This window comes from Pygocentrus nattereri, chromosome 19 (assembly GCF_015220715.1).
Source record: "Pygocentrus nattereri isolate fPygNat1 chromosome 19, fPygNat1.pri, whole genome shotgun sequence".
Taxonomy (NCBI): domain Eukaryota; kingdom Metazoa; phylum Chordata; class Actinopteri; order Characiformes; family Serrasalmidae; genus Pygocentrus; species Pygocentrus nattereri.
Genome location: NC_051229.1, coordinates 23,784,668 through 23,805,133, shown reverse-complemented (window position 1 = coordinate 23,805,133; position 20,466 = coordinate 23,784,668). Strand labels below are relative to the sequence as shown.

The 20,466-nt window shown below is 37.0% G+C and overlaps 1 protein-coding gene across 4 annotated transcripts in view; it reads right to left on the bottom strand.

The window, feature by feature from the left end:
* Positions 1-396: 396 nt before the first annotated feature.
* Positions 397-20,466, bottom strand: part of esyt2a (extended synaptotagmin-like protein 2a) — a 45,032-nt gene continuing 24,962 nt past the window's right edge. The window contains exons 8-24 of one of the 4 annotated variants that reach the window (XM_017699228.2): positions 18,225-18,345; positions 17,730-17,906; positions 17,154-17,236; positions 17,002-17,050; positions 16,147-16,236; positions 15,862-15,957; positions 14,793-14,894; positions 12,075-12,137; positions 9,635-9,709; positions 8,292-8,378; positions 8,022-8,171; positions 6,154-6,581; positions 5,309-5,407; positions 4,736-4,867; positions 4,507-4,612; positions 2,969-3,018; positions 397-2,860 (exon numbers count right to left, since the gene is read on the bottom strand). In XM_017699228.2, the coding sequence (XP_017554717.1) occupies positions 2,818-2,860; positions 2,969-3,018; positions 4,507-4,612; positions 4,736-4,867; positions 5,309-5,407; positions 6,154-6,581; positions 8,022-8,171; positions 8,292-8,378; positions 9,635-9,709; positions 12,075-12,137; positions 14,793-14,894; positions 15,862-15,957; positions 16,147-16,236; positions 17,002-17,050; positions 17,154-17,236; positions 17,730-17,906; positions 18,225-18,345 (1,951 nt within the window). In that variant the 3' untranslated portion in view covers positions 397-2,817. The remainder of the gene's footprint in view (positions 2,861-2,968; positions 3,019-4,506; positions 4,613-4,735; positions 4,868-5,308; positions 5,408-6,153; positions 6,582-8,021; positions 8,172-8,291; positions 8,379-9,634; positions 9,710-12,074; positions 12,138-14,792; positions 14,895-15,861; positions 15,958-16,146; positions 16,237-17,001; positions 17,051-17,153; positions 17,237-17,729; positions 17,907-18,224; positions 18,346-20,466) is intronic. The other 3 variants (XM_017699229.2, XM_017699230.2, XM_017699232.2) reach the window with 3 other exon arrangements.

The following is a 20,466-nucleotide window of genomic DNA, read 5'->3' as shown; positions in this document are numbered from 1 at the left end:
CAGTAGAATGAAGTTGCAATGGCTTTGCTTGCATTTGTTTACACGATGGTTCTTGAAGGGTTCTTTAGTAAAAAAAAAAAGGTTTTGTATAGTACCATGAACACTCGAATAACCCTTTGCATGATTAAAGGGATCTTCACATTAATGTATATGGTTCTGTGTAGAGCCTTCTTGAAAAGGTTTCTTCTATGGTTATAAGCTCAACATTCTAACAATAGTAGAACACTTCATTAACATCCAGTCACAGTCCATCCAGTGAGTTTGTTTCGGGAAAGTTGCTCTTCTGTTGCACTGCTCCAAGAACACTTAATGATTCTATTTAGCACTTTTTTGTCAGTTTACATATTTCAGTGTGAAGTGACAGCAAATATAATAAGAGTGGGCAGACAGACATACTTGACTTGCTAGGTAGGGCATAGGTTCTTTATTACTGAAAACACAGAAGGACAAAAAGACTCTCAATCACTCTCACACACACATAGTGCAGAGCACCATGGCTGCTGTATTCTCTTTGAGACCCTCACAGAATGTTCTCACTGCAGCATAAAGCCTGTTACAGGTCAGGATGTCTTCAATGTGATTTGATTTGAGAACACCAATCACCAATCATTAGTTGGTCATCATTCAAATGTGACATAAAAACTGTGGATGCTTAAACGATAAAGCAATCTCAGACACTGACTCTCAGACCAGCCAGTGTGGAATAGCAAATCTGTAAGTGTCTCTGATGGGAAAAGTGCCTCAGAAAGTCAGTCAACAGTCAACTGCAACTAATAAGAAGGCACAAGACTCAGGTTGCTCGCATTGTATGATCGAGGCTGCTTATATAATGATTTAACATCATTTAAGATTGATGGTAGTAACACCTTCTGCTAGCATTATAGTGAAAAAATATAGCATTTTTAAATGATTAATAACTATTTTTCACAATTTCTGCATAATTTAATAATTCAGAGTCATTCAGAGTGCTTTGATGTAAAATGAGAAAGTCAACTTAGAGTTCTTTAGGGACCAGGGTCACAGTGTCTAAAACACAAATAAGGCTGGCTATTTTATTTACTATGCTCAATGACTGGTGAATCTACATGTCTTCTGAGCTATATATATCTTGGGGTACTATTTTGTCTTAAAACACTCTGTATGTACCTTTCTGCCAGGGAGAGATTTAGGCTGAAAGCTTACTTAAATCTTTAGTAAAACAATGCCTGCGGCTTTAGGCAGCATATTTTTAAGCTATTAACGTAATAACTTCCTTTGAGGTAGTTTGAGACATTAAATGCTATGGATGTTTGATTCTTATTACCACCGCACAACAATTTTGACTCTGTAGGTTTCTTTAGAATTTCACATCAAACCACTCTGTATGACTTTTTGTGGAATTTTCATTTAAAAACAAAGGCCATCACATACAGCACTTGATGTGCTCATCTGATAGACCCATCCAGGCATAAGGCACAGGGAATACACATGCACACACACCTTTGAAAGGCAAGCTTTCACAGAGATGCATTTCAAGAACATTCTGCCCTAACCTCAATATAATAATTAACAATATAATAAGCAAACCCCTTATTAATAAAGGTAACAACAGAAGAGTACAGACTGAGACACAGTCAGAGGGACAGTGGTCCGTCCAGGGGAGCTTAAAGGGAGAGGAGGACCTGCTTGATTAGAGGAAAGAAGAGTGAAGAGGCTAAGGTTTGGTCGTATCTACACAGCATTAGAGCATTTAAGGAAGGCCTTTGCAGGTGATGACATGCTTCTTAGGTGAAGTTTTGGAACATGACTATGCAACAGTAAGACTGATATATGTGCTTCATATGATTAGGACTGTTACATGGTAAATATCAAAATCTAATTAATGATATACACAACTGTGAATAACATGATACTGGTGAACTTTCCACACACACACACACACACGCACACGCACACGCACACGCACACACACACACACATACACACACAAAGTGCAAACTGCCATAGGTTAGACAGTATAGGAACAGATTTGGTTTAAGATAAAACACACTCATAGATGCACACACATATACACTTGGCTGTGACTGTTTACATTTCTCTTCTACTCTGGATGTATATTATGTTTATATTAATGCTTTTATTTATTTTTAAAGACCGACATGACAACAGTTGTTTTTCTGTATAGAAGCCTTAAAGGAATGCAGTAGATTATTTCAAACTAATCTGCCGCATCTGCATCATACAGCTGACTGCCATGGACCATAATTTCAATATGTTTACCTGTACCTAGTAAACAAGAACAAAACCTATTGCCTGGAAACAAACTTACAATAGACTTCAATGATACTTCAGCACCTGTCCACTATTACCAGTCTATTATAATTTTTGCAAGCAACATCTTTTATTAACAAAGTTACACAAATATGTCTGACAGTCAACTGTATGCTTACAGATGAGATGGAGATTATATAGAAAAATGCTGAAGAGCTCCTTTAAAGCTTCACAGACACAGCATGCAGATTCTCTCAACTTCAACACTTCACTTGTTCACTCTCTCACATATACATATTAGACACATGCTCCATTCTCTTGTTTCTATTGCACAAATTAACCCAAGAGACCCCCGTGCAACTTAAACAGATATTCAAAACATTTGCTCTGCAGGTCATCTTAATAAAATATCCTGATAAAAAATTAGTCTATATAACATAAGCAGAATGTGCCCATCAGCTAAAAACAGAACACTTCAATATGGCTGACATTTGTGTAGTTCATTCAGGGACTCCATGCAGGGAGTTGTAGTTTTTCTTGAAGGCAGGGTGTGATTGTGTCTTCTGATTAAGCAGATGGCTTCTTCCGTCCATCCTCACTTAGTTCGTACCTACCACCGCATAGCAAACACAATTACACATACTGCAGTCCACACAAAAAAGTGATTTTTAAGGTCTTCAAGTTTGATTCAAGATTAAGAAACAAATGAATGCCTTACCACTGGGTCCAGCCTTTTGTTATGTCCTCTGAAGTCAAATCCACCAGAACCTGACACACACAAACGCAATATGAGGAAAATCTGGTACAGGAAGAAGTCAACAGCCAGGTTTCCATCCAGTAGTTGAATTAAATTCAAATAACTGAAATGTTATAAAGAAAATGTAATATAAAAAAATGTTATAAATAAGAACATTCATAATCGTATTTATAACACTTTATTTCACATGTTTTAAATAAGAATAATGTAGCATTTCCATCAGGTCTGTTCTGTTCAAGAGAATTCAAATCAAATTTTTTACAACTGATGTCACAAAGCAGCTTCACAGAATTCCAGAAAAGAAAAAGTTTTAACAAGAATGTAAAACCCCCAGGTGAGCAAGCCAAGGGAGAAGGTGGCAAGGAAAAACTCCCTTAGAGCTGAGGAAGAAACCTTGGGAGGAACCAAGGCTCACAAGGGGAGACCCATCCTCCTCTGGTCAAACTCTAAACTCTACTTTAAACTCTACATTACAGTAAGTGCATTTACAAGCACTTCAGAATCCAATGATATTCAGATTTCTGCAGTTAGAAGATGAATCAGAAGATCAGAGTAAAGTCTAGAAATTAGTGCAAAAAATCCAATAAAGAGAGCTGGATTTTAGCTCAATAATTGATTTCTCAGGGCATGTAAACTCATTCAGATTTCTTTTAGATTTCTCAGTCATGTGCTGAAAATAAGCAAGCAGAGTTGAAAATTACAACCACAAAATGACAAAACACATTGGGAGCAACAATAAAATCAACTACATGATTGACTGAATGAAGAATTGAAATATTCTTCATTGTCTATATGATATATGTTTGTATTTTCAGGTAAAGTAGCTCAATGTTTAAAAAAAAAGCTGCAGCACAAAGTTTGAGGTTTTTTTTACATTTACTTCATGTCGCATTTTTTTGGCTGGCTGCAAAACGGAAATCTGATTATTGCTTGACTCATGTAAACCTGGAGTTTCCCATTACCTGATTACTCAAGTGCAGGTAGTGTTGATTGGATTACTGACATAATCAGATTTTTTGCAGTTACTGGATTATTAAGTGCAGGTAAACACACTTATTAACTATACGTTAAATAGGTCTGTCACAAGCAACAGGTAAAATAGGTGACATTACTTAGAAGCTGCAAATGTCTGTGTTTAATCTAGAATTTCCTTTTTTGAAATTTTCATTCTACCTTAAATGGTGCAACAGTTACATTTTGATGCCTAAATGCAGCAGGATGTAACTATTTTCAGGTAGAACAGAAAACACGGTACTAGTATTTCCATATCGTCGCTGTCCAATGAAAAACATGCATCTCCATGTTTTGCTGTTTTTACTTTTCTGCATTATTTGAGCTCAGCAGCTGTCCTTTACATTGTAACATGTAAAACTTCCATGAAGACTGGACGAATAGAAACGCACCAAAATAGCTTGGAATAAAATCGCTTTCCATTAACTTACATTTAAGGTAAAGTGCTTTTGAGACTATGGATATTCCTATCGAGATTCTTTCTCTACCTTGCCCAGAAGACCTTTGTGTTTGGACAGAATTCCACCTCCGTTCTTCACTGCTACATCCAGAGTCCTTCTGTGCAACTCCACCAGTGACACAGTGAATTCAAATCTACACCCACAGACACAGAAAGTCACACAAACACTGAGAATTGCACACTGGGGCTTATTTAAGTAAGCATCATCAAAGCTAGAAACTATAGGATGAGGAAAAAAGACAGGAGAAGAGACTAACGATTCATCGAAAGTTGGGTTGAGCTTTTTCTTCACTGTGTGGGTTTTTCTGCGTCCAGATCGTCGTTTATCCGGGAGCAGGTACAAACGCACGTATGGGTCAGAGCCGCTGTCTGTGAATGCTATGAGATTCCTGCAGATAGACACATAATCACACACCGGTAATATATATTGCATACCATACATGTCCAGCCATGACCCTGGAAAATATCACCCCACAGAGTTACAGCCTTTATCTAACAGAACCGGCTTTAATTTTCACATGATCCTAAAGGACTTGCTCTTTGAGCTTTATAAAGACCACAACCAAAAATATATGCAAATAAATTTATGTTCAAATGTTTATTGATTGTATTACATTAAACATATGTTTGCTTAGTATATTTTTTGCATAGAAACTGTTACTGCGAATTTCTCACACTCATATTTGGCCAATGAATACTGGTCCATATATTGGTTATCAGTCTCCATGTGTCATGTAAGTAGTAGGAAAAACACATATCGGCCAATCCCCACTATGAATTTATTCCTTATGTAGTTCTGTGCGTGTAGGAGGTGATGGTGGTGGGGTTACCTGCACTGGTGTACCACTACTACAAGCTTGTTTCGATGGGAACTATGTCTTATTGTCAACTCAATCTGTCCCAGGGGAAAATGATTAGGAGCAGAACCACTGTGGAGACACACACATACATGCATATATTCAGCATCATAATTTTGAAGAAGTACTACATACATGCATGCATGAATGCATACATACATACATACATGTATATACATGAGTGGTGTCAAAGTTAACACATTAATAATGCATCAACATGATAAAACACCTCTATTTTACACTGCTGCTCCTGCTTTTGCTAGAACTCCATGACTATAGCCCTCTCGTTCATTTAAAAACAGCTTTTAAATGGCCAGAACATTGAGTGATGACTCTTTTGATAAAAGCAAAATTACATTCAACTTCTGCCATGCCATGAATTTGTTTATCGCCAAATCAAGTCAAGTCACATCAAGTCTGAAGTATAATTCACAAGCAAAAACACACTGCTGATGCAGCAACATCACCAGACTATGCTGAAGAGTGTTCACAGAAGAACTATGGATAAATCATGGATAAATGTAATGCAGTGGTGTGAGAACAGACGAATCTGGAGGAGGAATTAGCAACATGCAAATAGTGTTGTTCTTGCTGTGTTCACCCTATGTAAATCACAATGTTCATAGTAATAAAATACTGCTATGAAACTATTTAAAATGTTAAATTTCATTGTGTAGTGATGCTTATTTGGTCCACTTATATAGCTATGACAAAATGCACAACTTTTTAAAAGATACCAGGTGATATCCTTTGTTAGTATATTCTGTCTCATGCTAGCATGCACATAAGCACATGAATGTGTAAATGTATTTCTTTACTTCTGAAGCTCCCGTATTCTGTGCTGTAGCTCCTGGGTGGCAAAGGGGTTGGAGATGTCAGAGGCAATGCTGGGAGTTGGCTCTTTGCTGTTCAGATTCAGCTGAGAGCCTGAGATTGCCAAATTAGAAGCGCTCTTTCCAGTTTGTGCAAGACGAACAGGTGATTCCTCTGATGGCGTACTGTTAGAGATTGGTCCTACCAATGGCTTGTTTTCAGGGACAGGTTTGAGAGCCTCTGGAGCAGAAGGAAGCTGGGTAGGAGGCTTGGGGGTGACAACAGAACTTGATGCTTTTGGGGTGGTGCTGGAACTTGAGGAATTTTGAGGAACGCTGGAGTTCGACGCATTTGGAATGATGCTAGCACTCCGACTGCGAACTTGCACTGAGGAGGGCTGATCTGACACAGACATCTTCTCCAAACTAAGAACCTACAACACAAATTCATACATAGAAAAGCTTCAGTTAAGGGTTACTTGGCATAAGTTATGGCATATGGGTTGTGGGCTGTATCTACCAAACCAGTGGTTCTCAGATGGGTCCACAGGGCCCCCCAAAGCAGTCTACCTTTTTTCTCTATTGCAACTCACTACACATGGGGATAGAGCAAAACTTATTTCTTGTGGCATCAATGCTTTTTATTTATCAAGGTGTGTGCAGAGGCCGTTTTGCACATGCACAAGGTTGCCTAACTTAATGAATAAGTACTGCTGAGTCACAAAAACTGTGTCAAACACTGAACAAATAGAGGAATCTGAAATGATTTATTAACATAAACTGACCAGGAAACCTGAGTGCATATTTAGTGCCAAAAAGAAAGTGGACTGAAAATGACCAAAGGGAACAAAAACACAGCCCGTAATTCTATTACATTTTTGCCATCTCCTCCATTTTCATCTAGCAGTTTTGTGGCTATCCTTGTTTTCTCAAGCCAAACTTTCACTTCGGTCTATGACTTTCCATAAGCAAAAATGTAAAAATACATGTCAAAAAGTATAAAAGTATAAAAGTGGGCAAAATTATTTAGTGTCTGAACTTCTGAAAAAATGTCTGTGTTATGACTGATGTCATTTAAATGACAGATCATTGATCATTTGCAAAACTAAAGCCAACCTCCCATGTCTTTTTAGCATTATAAGTTTTGAATGCTCTTCAAATATGGCCTTAGGTGTACAGCTAACTCACAACAAAGATGTTCAAATGTTCTGTATTAGCTTTACACACCCTCAACAAACTGATGCTTGGCATTGTACATGGCCCCATACATACACGGCATTAACACACATCTTGGGTGAATGGTAAGGGGACAGCACCAGGTATAATTATAAATGGTGTATAATGCATCTTAGAGACACGCTGTCATTCCATCACCCAAACCACCTTTGGAGGTAGTCAGGAACACAAAGGACCACATAATCTAACAAAGGGTTGTCTTAACTGTCTCCTCTCCCATTTGTTTGCAAGGTGATTTAGCAATCCATTCGATGTAAACCAATGCAACAGCCCTTTCATTTATATGAACAAGGACTCATATAACAAGATAATGGAAATAAAAATGAGAACAAATGCAGTGAGAGAATGATGATGTAAATGTGGAAAGCCCCCTTCCTCCAGACACAAAATCTGATTACAGGTGATCACTGGAGACACATGGAAATGCCAGACGTAAACGGCTAAACGTCTCACTGACCACTTATGATCAGATCACTTGAGATAAATGTTAATACCAAGCATGAACAGGGTCTTAAGTTTTTCCTGTGAAGATTATATCATTTGTGTCAATAATGGTTTTGCATGAAACACCTGAATTCCAATATAAGAAGGACTTGTGGACAAAGTGTTTGTATGAGTGTGTGCGTTTTGCTGCCTACCCTTAGTGCCATCTTCATTTTGAGTGTAGCACTGGGTCCTGCACTTTTCAGAGGGAACCTGTGACTGAGGGTCATATTCCCAGCCTCCAACAGCTGGGTCAGAGGGAGAGTCAAAGTCCCGAGTGTGCACTCATGCCTCTCATCCTTTACCTACAGAGACAGAATCAAACAAACATACAACACACAAACACAATGTATGCATGTGAAAGTTAATTTATCTATTGCTGTGTATATGCGTGTGAGGTTGGAGTTTGTGCATTTTGTTTTTACCTCCACTTCTAGTTCCTGACTCCTTGGGTTATGTATTAGGAATGTAAAGGCCTCCTCCCAAACGGGCTCATTGGTTTTATAACGTGTCTATGAGAAGGACAACAATAAATAAATCAATCATCAATAAATGAAAACATCAGGATTTGCTCAAAGTACACTGTAGTATTTCAAACATTAAAATAAAATTAAAATAAAAAACACTGTAAAAAATAAAAAATGAAAAAAATATTGAGATATGATGTATGTGTAGCATATGGTGATTCAACTGTTTTAAAAAGGAATTGTTATCAGTAATTTCTCGAGTTTGGAAAGTGATCAGATTGCCCTTGCAGTTTTCTGTCAACAATGAATTGGAGGTGCTGCACATTACTGTATAAAATAATCTATTATGTCACCCCTATTGAGCTGTATATGATTCTGTCAGTGTTCCAAAAGATTTAATGACAGTAAAAGACAGAAACAGCGTTTATAAAAGGGTTTTCCAGAAATGGACCACAATGTCCGTTATATGGATGATGTTTACTTTACTTTTTACAGTTGTATGGCTTAGCAAAAAATTCTGCTCGCAGAACCAGCAGATGGCATACCTTTGCATTTTTGCCCCTTATGTATTCCACAGATTTTACAAAAATTATGCATAACTTCATCACTAAGATGTAATAAAGTCATTTAGAATTGTTTGATGTAAGATGCTCAATTATAGACAAAAATGTAATGATTGATTTCTTTACAATGGTTATAATAGGAACCAGGAGTCATGTCTTTAACTGAAATATAGCCATTTTAAGGTTGATCATGGTGAAACCGCAGTAAATCAGCAAAAAAAAGTTTTCTTTGGGGACTGTTTTGCCTTACACCGCCTTGCATGTACCTCTCCGCCGTGAATGGATATGAAATAAAAAAAGTTTCAGATCGAGACCGGATCTTAAAACTACTGCAATACAATGTCTTGGTCATCAGTCAACGTATCTGTTAGCATTTCATGTAATGAACACTTTTGACTCACTGCATTTCTCTAGAATTGAGTATTTCAAATCAGACCACTGTGAGTGACACTGCTTACATCTTAATGATTTAATTATGCACAAATTTTGAAAAATTGATTAAATTTAAAAGAAAGAAACTATGTTAAAGAAACCGTATGTTTCACATTTCTGCTTCAAATCATATGCATTTCTATTATAGCTAGTAAGGTTTTGTACACCAAAATGCTGAACATTATACAAGGGGTTCATTCAAAACTGGATGTGTTAACCCAGCACAGTGGGCTTAAACGTCATCATGCCATAAAACCACAAACAAAGCATAATGTTAAATCAATCTTAATCTGTGTATACGATTACCTTGCTCTCGTAAGTCTTGTGTCCAACCCTAAACTGGACGAAGGGACTGGGGTCACTGCTGACCTTTTTTGCAGACTGGAGAGAAACAGGCGGCAACCACAAGTTCCGGATTATCAGGTTATCAAATCATACGGTTTTAAATCATTACATGGTACTGTTCTAAGCTTTACAGAGCTTCATAGAACTTACTTTTGTATTGAACAAATGGAAAACATCACATTCACTGATAAGCAGAAATACATTTTGTGTATAAAATATTTAAATAAAAATATGTATACATATTTGGAATGAAAGATTTGAAAAACATTACACCATAAACTTTTTTTTTTTAACTTTGGTGTCATCGTTATCTTATGTAATTCATTCATTTGTGGAAGATATATGTGGATTTCTAGACACTTTGTAGACATTTAATGTCATGAAAAATGTACCTACAACAGTATTCCCCCAATATATGTAACTCAAGGAACTAATCTTAACCTACAAAATGTAGATACTTTTCCAAAGATGTAAAATGTAATTTGGAATGTGGATGAACAGCAGGTATAGTGAAAGAGCCCACATACCCAGGAAACCTGATTACAAGAGAAGAAGCCATAAAACACAGCTAGCCATTCAGAACAGATTTGTTAGAGACATGCGTAGGACTCAAGCTCAAATCACAAACTTAGGCTTAATTTAAAACTATATTAAGATTTAAAAAACTACTAAACAAATTGGAAATTGAATCAGTACTGAGATGTCCAACTAATGCCTAACAAACTTCATTCTCTTTCAAGCCACCGTATACAGTCTAAACCTGAAACTGAAACCATATACCACACAATGTCCTCTACCATCTTAACTGCATGCCTTACATATCTCTAAAGTTGGCAAAAACACACTGCTCATGAACATATTTTTGACATTGTATATAACTAATAAAACACTCAAGTAATCTGTTGGTTTTTCCAGGATATCACAAACTTCAAAACAACAATCTGGTTTCAAGCATACCATTGGCTGATTTTACTGCTAGTGATTAGCCCCGAACAATTTTCAGAGCATAGTACTTTTACATGACTTCTTCAAACACACTCACACACAAAATGACATGGATTAGTTTGGTTATGGTTTGGTTAGTCAAACCAGGCCTACAGAACAAAAAAATATCAATCACATGAAATCTGGACACCACTCTTACCTGGCTTAAGGTGTTAGTGTCCTAGGTTAGAAGAAAGGTTTGGTCTGCATTTTCAATCTTTAAAAGCTCAAATGTCAAAAAGGCTGCTGTAATATGTTCTGCAGACTAAAAAAATGTGAAAACTAACACTGGAAAACTGATATGCTTTATTGGACCGCCCAGTGAGCTTGCTTGGAGGCAGTTATGCTCTCTGGCTGACTGACAGCTTTGTTTGAAATGTGCACAAGGACTTTATCTATCCCCTAGTAGATGTTGGTAATGCACCCTAAGTTAAGTCTGCCCAATGCCATTCATCCAATAGCAGACTACTCAGGCGCCGGGTTCAAATGCTACACAGTGTATGGCAAGCTACGGTTAAAGCTGTTGTGCTTCAGCTGTGTGTGTCCTTGCTTAATATAGTATGTTGTGGGTTGCCGCTGCTGTAAGCAGTAAGAGGGAACACTAATGGCTCCCTTCTCTGTTATTTGCAATTTAATTGAACTTTTAACGAATGATAGTTAATATTGCATATCCTGTTTAGATGGTCACTTATGTATCCTTTTTTCCCCCCAACCCAGTGCCTAGCTAACTGTTTTACCTTAACTGGATGTAGCTTGGATTGCTGAATAGTGGGAATAATCATTGAGTCAGTATTTAACATCATTAGGTTAAGTGGAGAAGGTTGTTCATTAAAATAATATCCTCCCAGTATTCTGTGCTCTGGGAAAAAAACTTACATAAACGCACATACAACAAAAACAGGGCAAAATAATAGTGACTGTCCTTATCTTATTATGGGCACAAAAGTACCATGGTGCAAAACATTAGTAAATCTGACCCCAAGTTGTCTATGTTTATAACAGATGCAGTCTATCTTGCTGGGTAGTGGCCGATTTATAATACTGACTGAAATGTAACCTTCCATTAAATCAGCCTATAATCTTCTTAACTTTTTGTCTTTCCTGTTCTTTTACATGCATGCACATTCAAAATGTTATATCTATGGCAATGTGTCTACGCATGATGATATTAGTCACATAACAAAAATGTAGACTCAAATTCAACAACAAATTCAATCTCCTCTACAGCATATCAAAATTGTATACATTACCAAAAAGGTCATTACTTCTGGAATAGATAATGTGGACAACAAACCAGTAAACATATATTTTTCCCTTTTAATACTTCCTGCTAAGTGTTTGCTTATTGTTAGGTGTACACTTTTGGATGTGATGTTTTGGATAAATGTGCCCACATCACTAAGTAGTGTGCCATTACCTTTAGTGCTTTATTGATTGAGGACTCCTTCAGACCTGCATGGTTGAATTCTAATGGATTGCGCTTTTTCCCAGGAAGAAGAGGATGACCCCACACAATATGTGCGTGTGCGCGCACACACACGCGCACAGGCAGAAGAGTAATTAGAAGAGAGCATGCAAGGAGAGATTAAAACCATGTTACCACAACAAACAAGCCCCTGGAATACACAAACTGAGCGATGGAAGACATGACAAAATGAACAACAGATTAGATGACATCAAATTCCCCCAAAACAAGAAAGTTGAAGGAATAGTTTGACCAAAAACCAAATTTAGATTATTTTTAAGCAACATATTAGGGCCTGGAGATTAATATATATTCAATTTACATTCAAATTATATTTATACATACAGAACCAATGTGTGAACACCTATTTTGTGACTGAAAATAATGAAAATTTGATTGCTAGTTGAACTACTCCTTCTAATGACATGACAGACACTGGGACACTCACACCATGTTTTAAGGGTTAATAATAGCATGTTATATAACAATGTTTATGAGGGAGAGAGAGTGTTTTATTAGTGATGTTTACAGAAAAAAGAACAGCATCACAAACAGAAAACACTGACAAGAGAGAGGTAATGAATGAAGAAAAAGGATGAGGAGAGTAGAAAAGGCAATCCACAGCAGGAGTCTTACTCACACTTCACTTTAGGGTGATGTTTATGAGCAAAATACAGCACATCAACATCTACAGTTGACTATGTATATATATTTTTAATAGAATCATGTACAAATATGTTGACTCTGCAATGATCTTAGCAGACACAACAATAAGACTTCCAGTTCACAGGCTATACAGGCTGTTTCACCACAGCACAAAACTACACTACATTAACTATTAATACCTATTAGAAGGCTCAAGATGGCATATCTTCATAAACATCCAACACAAAGTGAAGTGGTGTGTAAAACTGAAAACCTGGTTTCATTCAACATGCAATCAGATTGAAAGAAATTCCAATGCAATCAGATTTTTTTTTGAAAAACAAAAACACTGACAGTTTTAACTACCAAAAAAAAAAAAAAAAAAAAAAAAATCACTGCCATTATGAAGACCATATTTCTTTGATTTGAGTCAAAATGATCATCCACCCATCACATTTGCAGATAGAGACCATTACAGTGTACAGATGTAAACAACTACCATAAAGTTTTATGGCTAATTTTAACAATAAAAATAATGAAATTATGTCATGGCTAATATTTGTAGTTCTTTATAATACCAACTATTCCTATGAAAACCTGTCAAAAAGTATAAGGCCATCAAGGCTGCAACTGCCTGCACATCTGCAGTGTTCATCATCATGATTACGGAATACCTTTTAAAACAATTATATAGATTAAATCATAATTTCACAATTACAAACAATAATTAAATACAACTTTCATTGCTTTTACCATAATGGGAGCCAAAATGTCAAAAATATATGGTCATTTAAATTCATTTATTAGATTTGTTTCTTCATTGTAAAAATAAGTTTGAGAAATATCTACACTTATATCAAACACTGGCCAACTTCCATTCATTCCTTCCTACTGCTCTTCATCACTGAATCACAGCACTTATTTAGCTCATATAGAATCTGTGCCCACATGACTTTGCCATGTTATAATGTAATAATATGCAATACTGCGTTTTGTTCTTTGTGGCGTGTCTGAAAACCTCTGCAAAATACAATCCAAACGCCTAACTTTAACTGAAAGTATTTATAGAAATATTCTAATTTTGATAGTATGGTAAATTACTCTTATTCTTGTGTGAGAATGATCAGAAAAAGACTACAATGGTTCTTTTTAGCATGCAACTGCATGTTCAGCTGTGGTTCATTTTGTGTAGTTCTTTCATCGCTGGAAGTACACAGCCACTCTTCTATTCTGTACTCACTATATTCCTATCCTTGATTTTCAATTACCCTATCTGCCAGCTTGGTACAGGAATACTTCTGCAATTACGTCAGAAATTGCCCATTATCATTCACTATAAATGTGATATTTAATCACAGATATTCTATTCTTTTACTAAGTGCAGGGAAATGTGTCAAAATGACTGTCTTCATATGACAGCTAGCTGTGGCAGATAGGGATCAGGCTGAAAAATGCTGAAATATTCCTTAGTGTTAATATTACAATAATATTCCAGGAATCAGCTTCGAGATGAAAAACAACAAAATTGACTCATGCTGTAATTAAATACAAGCATACAGAACTAACTGACAGGCACACAAACGCTTTTGGTTCTCATAGCACTATTTCAATCAACTTCTATTTAGCGTGAATTTTAGAAAGGCAAAGCAGAAAACAAAAAAATTAATTAAGTCACATAAAGTCCTACAGACATCAGCAGCCACAAGGAAAAACAAATAAAACAGATGCTTTCATCTTTTATCATTTCAAAGAAGGATACATTGCTGTCATATCAAGCTTCATAATTTGTTTGTTTTTATACTTTTTACACAACTTACACAAATTTACAAAACTTGCTTTACATTGTGTGACCACTTTATGACAAGTGGACCATCAGAAATGACTGGGACTGAAATCTTGCTTCATTAATGTACTTAAGAAAGACTTTGATCTGACAGCAAAAGAAAGCAACAAGAATAACAACGACAACAACAACAACATCATCATTACCATGCTGACAAAAGAAACGCAAGCAGAAAGACTCACAAACAGAGTCCTGTAGAGGGTTGCAGTGTTCTCACAGAACACCAGACCTGCAGTGCGACGCTCCTTCAGACAACCACTGCCCAGGTCACCCTCAAACACACTCTTCCCCACAGGAAAAAGTGTGACACAGCAAAGGAGGCAAAGGGAAAGAAAAAGAGAGGAAGGGAGGAGTAGGTAAGAGTCAAAGAGACGGAAAGAGAAATGAAAAGAAGCTGAAAGCACATATGAACGCTGAAATATAGAAGTGAGCACAGATGACCATGCATAAGGCAGAAGAATGCACAGATGCAACTTCTGTTCACTACATACTGGTTCTGACACCTGAAGTGAAGATATTGGCTAATACAGAGTCCAATCAGATACTTTTTCCCTTCTTTAACTTAACTGAAGAAATTTATATTCACTGAACTAGTATTTTACCAAGGCCACGAAATCATCACTGTAGACATCCTATCTATTTTTTGTATTAAATTTAATTTAGTTTCCCTACATTTTACTAATATAAATGTAAAAGTCTGAAATAGCTGTTTTCTGATAAAGCTAGTGTGAAGAGCACAACAAAATTAGAAAAGCCCTCCTAAACGAGGCTTTTATTTTGACGTTGGGTTGCATTTAGAGAAACAATGGTGCATTTCACATGTATTCATCTCCTTAAAAAAAGCACATTCAGAACATTCAGTTTCATTAATAAAAACACAAAGTGAGAACGTGAGGTACATCACATTGTGGAATGACTCTCTCGCATTTCAAAGCAATCATGAGTAAGAAATAGTACTGACAGTTAACCTGGTCGAAACCCAAGAAAATGTATAGGATTGGGTGCATCCCTAACTGGAACTACAGTTGCCAAACAGGGCTTAGAGTGAAAAGAATAAAAAAGTGAGATAACATGATGGAATAGGGAGGAAAGGAGAGAGAGGGCAGAGACGAAGAAAGGAATCTTAAAAAAAAAAAAAAAAGCAACAAAACGTGTGTATATGTGTGCGTGTGTGTGAGTGTGTGTGCATGGGCATATTTGCCTGTTTGTGTATGTGTATGTATGTGTGTGTGTGCGTGCATCTGTGCTTACAGGCAAGTTCCTAGCTGAGTCCAGGTGTACGACCAGCAGTGCTGAAGCGAGTCCATCATTAGCCTGCCCTTTATCTGCCCTAATACTGCTCAACACCTGCAACACACCCACACACACCTAATAATTAACTGCACACAAGATCAACAGCTCAACAGACCCTCACTTTTAATTTTCTATACATTCAGTGTCTGGGATTGCCAGTGAGTTTTGTCATGTCCAATACACATCTGTGTGAGATGTATATGAGTGTTCATATGCATGTACTTGTGTGTGTTTGAGGGATACCTGGTCCAGTTTATCAGATGTAGAAAGAGGAGTGAGCCACTCCAGCTTTAGATGCAGTTTTCCAGAGGACACATCATCCAGCACAAACCACTAAACAAACACATAAATATATAAATAAACAGTTGTAAAAAAAACAGTTGCATCCCAAATACAAAGTGACTACTGATGCACTGAGATCAGTTTTTTGGTGCAATGGAAATTCAGGATACACTGAACTAAATAAAACTGAAACAGGTGGCAATAAATAAAACAATTTACATAGAATAAACTTACTAAACGTATTACAGTATGTAGGCAACGGTATTTGCCACGAAATAGTGTTCGCAACAAGAGAGAACAACTGGTCATCCAAAGCAAGAAATTATGGCTCTGTGGGTTGCTTTTTTCCCCCCAAAACATTAAGGCTACAGATGGCACTGCTGTAGTAATGGGGAATTTCCTTTCTGCCTCTGTTTTGATATGTTCTGTGTACAGAGCGGAAAGTCATGTTTTCAAATAATATCAAACAGCAGGGGACAAATTCTTGTTTGTCCTATCTTGATATTTGGTATGAGATTAGATAATCTTGTCTAATGTCCCTCCTAAAGACCAGGAAATGGGCCAATGGGGGGGGGGGGGCAACATTTTTCCTCTGCTGCTGCATCTGTGCTGATCAGCAGTGGAGAGTGAAAGGAACAGTGTTTTAATAACCATTTCCCAATTTCATTACCATTAAAATTCTTCATGTTTTGATTTTGACACTTCAGTTTTCATCTTTGTAATTATTGGTCAAAAATTTGGCCAGAAATAGGTAAAAATGTTTCAGTTTTTGGTGGCTGCAAATCTGGATCTAAACTAAATGTGAAGACTGTTTACCTCGTCAACTTTCTGCTCCTTCTGCAACTCGGTAACGTCAATGACAAGCCTTCAGGAAGAAAGAACACAGTTTTAAATAATTGTACTTTGAAAGTCTCTATCTTAAATGATATACTATTTATTCACTTGTTTTATGGACAAAGAAGCATTACCTGCCCAGGAAGTCATCTTCATCAGGGTCTTCATCAAACAACTCAATTTCCAGATGCTGGCCTGGCTGATCATACACATACGCCTAAAACACACATATAGACACATGAATGCATGCCTAAAAATTTTACATTTTCTGTACTGCTTCCCTAATATATTAATTTCTGTTAACTTCACAACACAGCTGTTCAGTGAAGCGTACTTATCAAATAATATACTCCAGTATCCAATACACTCAACCACATGGTTCAACAGCTCAACCATCAAACTGGACAGTAATGCTTCCAACTATGGTTCATTCACATTTGCTGGCATTAAAAAGTTGAGTCCTTATTCCAATGCTTGTGAGCTCTAAGCTAGCAAACATCTCTTCAGACTCCGAACCAAGCAATATTATATCCACTTCCTTAACCAAATTAACTAATTAAATACAAACAGGCCACATAAAACATTCCTCACACACTCCATTCATGTTTCCTAAAAGCACTATAATGTTAAAATCACTTAACCATTTTAAGGAGCATTCAACGCAAAACTCATTTTACAATTTGCATTACCATCTGCAGGAATCAACAAACCTCATATACTTCATTCCATTTAGGGTTTAGGCAGTCCTTGATGACTTTGCTCTGGAAGAGACGGTTGCCAACTTTAATGACCCCATACGGATCAGATTTGCCTTTAATCAAACCACCCAGAAACGTGTCCTTAGCCAACAGGTCCTGTGCCTCCATAAAATGCACTCGCAAAACACCCTGCAAACACAACACAAACACATTTAGATGAAGTGAAAGTTATAGTACAGCAAGTAAAAATGATCAGTTATGAAAGAATCAGGTTTCTGTGTTCTGTGTAATACAAGCTCCTACTCTTACGATTGTTGAAATGGGCTAGTAGCATGAGGGTGTACACTGAACAAATAATCCTTTTTTTCAAACCACAAATCACTGTAAAATACTACAACTATTCCCTCTACATTCCTAATAAAATGTCAGGAATACTGGTTGATTCTGGTCAGCATAGGCCAGAAATAATAAAAGGTAAAGATAGTAAATGCAAAAGTAAGCTCATACCTTAGGTATAGGGAAGCGTAGTTTTGCCATTTGTGCATCTTCCACCAGTGGGATGGATATTTTATTGGGCAGCACCAGGTAACTGCAGATAATATCTTCAATGACTCCATCACACAGTCCACTAAGAGAGAGGGGAAGAAGAAAGAGAGGTTTAGAAAGCAAGAGAGAGGGAGAAACACTATTTATCCTGAACTGTGCATTCATAAGTCATGCTACCACTCAAAAAATAAGCAAATGGAAGATGTTTCCCGTAGCTAAAACACACATTTTGCTGATTTTCTAAGACAAAAAAGTTACCACATCCTCTCCAGGAAACAAGTAAATATGACATTTTTTGCGCAAATATTAGTGCACAATTATTATTTGTTGAGTCTGACATACTGGGGAAAAAAACAAAAAACAAAATATAAACTAGGGATGCATCGATACCATTTTTTGCAGACCATATACAAGCATGCGCACATGTTTATAAGTACGTACAGATACAGATTCCGAAACCACACTTTAATCCACTTTGAATTAAGTAGTTGTTATAGTAATGAGTTCAATGACGTGATACAATTTTAAATGACGTGCACATGACATAGATTGAGTGGTGCTGCAGTGGAGAAGAGAGGGGTTAGTTCCACATAAGAAAAGTGTTTCTGTACAGCTGTAAGTAAGGCATATTTCAAAGTTTTAATCATATGTTGTCTCTTTCAACAACAGTCCTGTTACTATGCTACAGAGAATTACACCTGAAGCTAATCCGTTTGGCTGGTTGACCCTTGATCTTTGATCACAACTCACGCGGTTTCATTTTAAATAACACACGGCTCCCCAGAATAATAAGTGCTTACAATATCCTTACTTACAAACCTTCACTTTCCGTCATGGGTGAGTTTATCTGGGCAAATTTTCCAGCAGTCACATTCAGAATTTTCCAGCATGTCTGTCCAGTAAACACATACTGGACTACATTTTAAAAAATGTATGGAATGCGTACAAATCGATACTACAGCAACATCATCACAAAACAGATCAGAATCTAGTGCAAAGCTGCTGAACCTGATGGCCTACCTGTCCATGCCCTTAAGGCATCTGACTACAAATTGTGTAGTTGCATCACATACTTCACCAAAATACCAGTACCTGAGATGTTGGGTATACCTGACCAATTTTGACATGGTTAGCTGAAGAGCCATGGTTTAGATATTGTGTGAAGAATTGGCAGGACATATCAAGCCAAAACAAGACCCTTTAAGAATCAGTCAACTGTCTTAGGTTGCTACACAGTATATAAAATACTATAGCTCCAATGCCAGGGACACCATAGGACACCACTAACAGCATCATGTTTTGCTACAGCAGCTGTACCATATCAGGCTGTATTCGACTTTGAGGGTGCGTTGCTAAAATGCTTGGCTGTCTAGAGTAAAGAACATGCAGTTGGATATTTCTGTAACACAACAAAACTCTAGGGACAACAGCCCTAATTTTATTTTTAACACTATTTAAAAATTCACCAAACAATCTCCCACTGAACATATATTAAACTTATTTCTTCAATCATTATAATTATCTCCTGTTAGCTTCTCCTCTGTCTGCTCAACATAAAACACTCTGTGCCACATTTCAACAATCTGACAGGCTGTCAGGTAAAGAAATGTGTTTTTTGTCCATAGAATTCAGAAATTCTCCACTTTTTTCAGTCTCATTGCTTGCTTTGAACTCATATAATCCATTGTACAGCACAGGTTTCCAGTCTCCACAGAAATCGGTAAAAGTCTAAATGAAAAATGCTGAGCTCTGCTGTAAAGTAAATGCAGTGTCAGACTGCAAAACCCTGAAGTGGATGGGAAAATCAGTCCAGCTCATCAAGGTGTGCAGAATCATCAGAAAATAAACATCCCAGGCAAAAAAGCAATACTGCCACCAGGCGAATCGTACCACAGGACTGATTTCATACCAGTGTAAAAGACCATTTTTAAAATACTTTGCTGTTGGGCCATTTGACTACTACATGTTTAAAAATGCAGATATTTGAACAGCAGAAATCAGTAAAATGCCCATCTAAATATTTTTTACCCCCAAGCTGATGGTGACATGAAGGTGTGTTTCTTTGCCATGGCCACCAGAGGGATGGAGTGAGCTATTGTAGCTGACTGGGAGGGTGTGTCCCAATGTTTGAAAAGAAAAGAAGAATACAGCTTGAACAATCTAAACCACAACACATTGGCACCACCCTTTATATGACCGTAAT